Below are 6,242 nucleotides of genomic sequence, written 5' to 3'. Positions count from 1 at the left end.
ACGAAGTTTGGCCATCCTGGCCTCCAAGGAGCACTCTGGCTGCACTTCTTCCAACACAGATCTGTTTGTTCTTTTGGCAGCCCATGGCACTTTCATTATTCTTCTCCAACACCACAACTCAAATGCATCAATTCTTGTATGATCTTCCTTATTCACTGGCCAAATTACACATTCATATGAGGTTATTGAAAATACCATGGCTTGGGTCAGGCACATCTTAGTCCTCAATCCGACATCTTTGCTCTTGAACACTTTAAAGAGGCCTTGTGCCACAGATTTGCCTAATGCAATACGTCTTGACTGCTGCTTCTATGAAATCTGATGGTTGATCCAAGCAAAACGAAGCAACTTCAATCATTTCTTCATTTATATGGATGTTGTTTAATGGTCCAATGATGAGGATTGTTGTTTTCGTTACATTGAGATGCAACCAATATCAAAGGCTGTGGTCTTTGATCTTCATCAGTAAGTATTTTAAATCCTGTTCACTTTCAGCAAGTAAGATTGTATCATCTGCATATCATGTGTTGTTAATGAGTCTTCCTTTAATTTAGATGCCATGTTCAATTGGAGTCCTTATATTTAAAATATTGGAAGTTTGGAAAATGATGAATACAAAAACCATCAGATAAGGAGCTTACCAATTTTCTAATGGAGGTATACAAGACACATGAGAAAAGAAAATGATATTCAAAAATGTGTGCTATGATAGAGTAAAAGTTTATGTGCTCACTAAATCTTTTTTGTTCCCTTCTTGGGCAACATTTCCCAGACTTTTACAGTTTAATTCCTACAGTATGGTTCACATGGCTAAATGAAATGTTAGTAAAACTGGTGAACTCCATTCCCAAACTTGGCCTATACAAATCTCCAGTTTATGAATCCCCATTCTGTCCTGCAGTGATCCTGGAGGTCACATACTAAAGATAATGGCATCAGAATATGGAAAAACCCTCGGTTCCCGAACGACTGTGAAGCAGACAACACTCCCTACCACCTCAGGTGCTGACCACACTGAACAGTGATATGAAGGAGAAAGCAAACTGCTAGTGTTTTACTGATTTGGGGGATGGTTTGTTACAGCAGTTATATTATCCTGACAGAGACTTTTATTGTTCAAAGATACTCTAATAATTAAATAACAACATAAAGTACATTAAATGAGTCATGTATGACAAAGTACAATGATTACTAGGGTAGTTGTAAGCCTATATGAGTTCAATCCCTGACTCTGCCGTTCCTTAGTCATGTGATGTCTCTTGATCACAAAATGAGCATACTGGACTAAGTGAACTGTGGTTTTATAGCCCTGTTACTATTGAGAACTTTGTCACAAGAGAGACTTTATTAATTGCCAAGCAAATAGCATCAGCAATCAAGCTAGAAATCCAAGAAAGAGAGATAAACTGGTTGAGCTGGTTTGGAAAAGCTTCAGAGGAGAGAAAGCTGAGCAGATCTTGTAGGATGGTTAGAATTTAGATTGAGGGAAAGAAGTAGAGAGCAATGTGAGGAACAGACTGTGCCAAGAAAACACCAAACTATTAGGAAATGTTGATTTGACCAATGTGGCTTAAAAGAAGGACTTAAGTACACAGAAGCAAGAAATGAGGACAGAAAAGCAGGTTAAATTCAGAATCTGGCCTGGATTTTATCTTGCAAGTAGTGACAGGGAGTCATGGAAGGCTTCTGGGAAAAGGATAACAGGATAGCTAGCAATAGTGTAAAGAACCATTCAGATTTAAGGAGCAGGATCTCAGAGACAGGGACCAAGCAGGGAGCTCCTAATATACTAGATTTCTAAGGTTATAAGGAGGAAGGGATGACTGAGTACCATTCTAAAAAACTGATAGATCTCTGTGACCAACAGATTTGAAAACTTAAAGAGGAGATATTAGTTGAATTTGGAATTTCTTAGAAAAGCCATGCATACTAGATTTTACAGTATGGCACAAACCATACTGTTGTTGCTGTTGGAGCTGAGCCGATTTCAACTCACAGTGACCCTCTGTGCAACAGAGCAGAGCACTGCCCGGTCCTACGCCATCCTGACAATCTTTGCAGTGTTGGAGCCATTGCTGCAGCCACTATTTCAGGACTTCTTATGGAAAGTCTTCCTCTTTTTAATAGACCCTATATTCTACCAAGTATGATATACTACTCCAGGGTTATCAGGGGCCGGTCCCTCCTGATGTTGTTGTTGTTGTTATGTGCCGTGGAGTCGGAACCGACTCATAGCGACCCTGTACAGGGTTTCCGAGGGTGTAAATCTTTACGGGAGTAGAAAGCCTCATCTTTCTCCCGCGGAACAGCTGGTAGTTTCGAACTGCTGACCTTGCGGTTCACAGCCCGAGTCGTAACCACTACGCTACCAGAGCTCCTTGATAACTTATCCAAAATAAGTGAGATGAAGTCTTATCATCCACGCTTTTTAGGAGCATTCTGACTGTACTCCTTCCAACACAAATTTGTTCTTATTAGAGTCCATGGTATATTCAATATTCTTTGCTAACACCATAATTCAAAGGTATCGATTCTTTTTTGGTCTTTCTTATTCATTGTTCAACTATTAAATGAATGGGGGTGAGTGACAATACCGGGGCTGAAGTCAAGCTGGTGTGGCGCTGTAGGATAAGCTTTGGTTCAAACCCACCAGCCACTCCTCAAAAACCCCCATTGCTATGAATTGGAACCAACTCAACAGCATTTAACAACAGTAGCACCAGGTCAGGCTCATCTTAGTCCTCAAAATAATGTCTTTGATTTTTTTTTTCTTTTAATTTAAAAGAGATCTTTCTTAGGAGATTTGCTCAATGCAATATGTTGATCTATGGGTGTTGATTGTGAGATCAAATAAAAGGTAATTCTTGACAACTTCAAAGTCCTTGACTTTTCTCCATTTATTGTGATGTTGCTTATAGTCCCAGTTGTGAGGATTTTTGTTTTCTTTATGTTGAGGTGCAATTCATACTGAAGGCTGTGGTCTTTGAGAATCAGAAAGTGCGTCTAGTCTTCTTCATTTTCCATTTGTACCTCTCCAGTAGTTTTGACAAATAAAACAAGTGCCATTTTCAAAGAAAAAAGTTACCAAAAGCTATACATGTTCTCAACACCCTCAATTTTAGAAAAATATTGCATTGGGCAAATCTATCACAAAAGGCTGCTTTAAAGTGTTAAAGAGCAAAGATACCACTTTGAGGACTAAGGTGTGCCTCCTAAGTCAGAGTTGTTTCAGTTATATCAAATGAATGTGAAAGCTGAACAGTAAATAATAAAGATCAGAGAATAACTGATGCATTTGAATTATAACACTGTAGAAGAATACTGAAATAACTATGGATTGCCAGAAGAGCAAACAAATCTGTCTTAGCAGAGAAATAACCAGAATGTTCCTTAGAAGCGAGGATGGCAAGACTTTTTGACTCACGTACGTCAGACATGCTATCTTTTTTAACACTTTAAAGATCTTTTGTAGCAGATTTCCCCAGTCCCTAAAGAAGGACATCATGTTTAGTAGGCAGTGAAAACAAGGAAGACACTCAATGAGATGGATTGGCACAGTGGTCACTAACATAAAACAACTGTGAGGCCAAAGCAGGACTCAGCAGTATTTCGTTCTGTTATACCTCAGTGAGTCACTATGAGTCAGAACCAACTTGATGGCACCTAACAGCAACAGCAAAAACAATATCAACACATTTGGGAATTCCTTTTTCCTAAGATTGGAATATACTCAATGTAACACTTTATCTGTTGCTCAGCATAACTCATTGTTTTCTCCTCTTTTATAATGGCATGCGTGGCCATAAAAACAAGTCACTTCTTTAGGAAATGTCATATGGCACAACAGGCCAATCTTCAGACACTAGTTAACAGGCAGAGGCCACACAACAGCTCCTGAGGTTGGAGGCTGTTTCCTACAGCAGATGGAAGAGAAGACCTGCTGTTGTTCGGGAGAAGTGCACCTGCATCCTGTCCCCAGCACTCAGAAAACTTTTGTCCACAAACCATTTGTGGTTCCAGAGACCAGCATCCTGCACATGCTGACATGGAACACCCTTGCTTCTCCATGCCCATCTGGCCACAAGTGGGCTCTAAAGGTTATTCATCAACACCCATGATGCACCTATTTGCCCTGCCCTCAATTGCAAGGTGTATCCTAGTTACCACAGAGAGCTGCTCCCACCCTTCTGACCTGAGTTCCTAAGAGCTCCACACGTTTCCCCAGTGTCCTCCCTCTGCACTGCTCACTTAGAGAATGTAGATGATGCTGAAAAAGACACCTCCAAGCTTAGCAAACCCTGCCTGTGGAGGTCAGGAGGAGCAGGGTGACCTCCACAAGAGTCTTCTTAACAAAAGAAAAACTGCTTGGGGAATGTCAGCATCATCTCAACTGAGACTTTACCTGGTACACTGGCATCTTCTTTGGTCTTGGATTCCTGAAATTCAAACAATGTAACGCAGAATTAGAAAATTACTAATCACACTTTACATTATTAAATTATCTCTGAGACCAATGGGGCAGTACGGTACAAAGAAACTATGAAAAACTCTGGCAATGATGCTGTTGAATGCATCTGAGGTTATATGTAGTAACATATCCACTTGTTGTTGTTATTAAGTGCTGTCAAGTTGACCCTGTGTAGGGTTTCCGAGGAGTGGCTGGCAGGTTTGAACTTCTGACCTTGCAGTTCAAACTGACATTGCAGTTTAGTGCTTTATCATACAGTGCCACACAAGGACTCAGCATATCCACTTTCTGGTTCAAACGAGACACACAAAACAGATATACCTACTAACATTGAGTGTTAGTTAGGATAAGAGCAAAATCTATTCAGTGTATGGTTTTTCCCCATTTAACTGAATGCCTATCATATGCCAGGCACTGAATTGTATCATTTATAGACATTATCTCATTCAATCTTCAATCCAATGGATCTACCTAGTTAAAACAATTGTTTTAATTTAAAAATTTATTTAAAATTGAGATAAAAAATGAGATAGACATAATATTATTACATTTTACAGTTGAGGAAACTCTTAGTATAGGTAGTATGGATCAATGGCCCGTCAAAATGGTGGTGGTGGTGTTGAGTCAGTTCTGACTCATAGTAACCCTGTATAGAGTTTCTGAGACATGGCTGGTGGGTTTAAATACCAACCTTGTGGTGAACAATCTAGTGCTTAGCCTACAGCACCACTATAGCAAGTTACAAGTGATTAAGCACCCGGAAAAACTAGACCCAAAATTTTACATCCTAAACCACTACTATTGTAATCTCCAAATCTTAACTTTGTAAAAAGCATCTACGCTCAAACAAAAAGTACCCCTTCTTCAGTCTTCCATATTTACTCATCACCTCCTTCAGCTCCTCCACATTCATTTCTCTTCTCTTACTCCAGCTAGCTGTATTTGTATTCTTCAGTCCATTATACTTTCCTTGCTGTGATTCCCACCCCCACACACCTTGGGAGAACATTCTGCTTCCCTTTTAATCACTACCCCTGCTGTGACTCGGTAGGATAAGCACTGGATCACAAGATAGGTTTGAAATGAAAGGTTGGTGGTTCAAACTTACCAGCTGCTCCTTGGAAACCCTATACAGAGTCGCTATGAGTTGGAACTGACTCGATGACACTTATCAACAACAACAAGTTTACTTAAGGAGCACTGATGGCACAGTGGGTTAAGTGCTGGATTCCTGAGGGGCAAGTGCTAAGCTGCAATGAAGACTAAGAATAGATAAAACCTACAACCTCAAAATAAAGTAAAAGCTTATAAACCAAAAGTCATTGAGCTCAGTGTTGCCTTCCTTTTATTATTTCTAAAAACCAAACCAGTTGCTGTCAACTCTGACACAAGGCAACCCCATTTGTCTCAGAGTAGAACTGTGCTCTCTAGGATTTTCAAAGTAAATCACCAGGTCTGAGACCTCACAAAATTGTTGCCAGGCTGTTCTCAGATTGTGTGCTACATGTGTTGGCACAACTCTTTCAGGGGAGCAGGTGTTAGCAACACCAGTAAGTAATCCCTGATGAGAAGGTGAATCTTGGAAGAAGAGAACTGAAACTCTGATGTCCAGTCAGTCTTACCCATGTGGACAGACAGTCTTTCTCCTGCATCAACCTCAGATTTTATTAAAATTGCATTTGATTTCATTATAGAAGAAACTGGGTTCTCTCACCCCCACAGAGGCTGACACTATCTGTAGCCAAATTATGACTAGAAAGAATGATATATATAT

General features: G+C 40.0%; 1 protein-coding gene across 1 annotated transcript in view; it reads right to left on the bottom strand.

The window, feature by feature from the left end:
• Positions 1-6,242, bottom strand: part of PARP14 (poly (ADP-ribose) polymerase family, member 14) — an 84,693-nt gene that overhangs the window by 67,731 nt on the left and 10,720 nt on the right. The window contains exon 3 of the mRNA XM_006869424.1: positions 4,403-4,436. Coding sequence (XP_006869486.1) covers positions 4,403-4,436 — 34 coding nt within the window. The remainder of the gene's footprint in view (positions 1-4,402; positions 4,437-6,242) is intronic.

Source organism: Chrysochloris asiatica, unplaced genomic scaffold (genome assembly GCF_000296735.1).
Source record: "Chrysochloris asiatica unplaced genomic scaffold, ChrAsi1.0 scaffold00130, whole genome shotgun sequence".
NCBI lineage: Eukaryota > Metazoa > Chordata > Mammalia > Afrosoricida > Chrysochloridae > Chrysochloris > Chrysochloris asiatica.
This window is presented reverse-complemented; position numbering and strand designations above follow the sequence as displayed.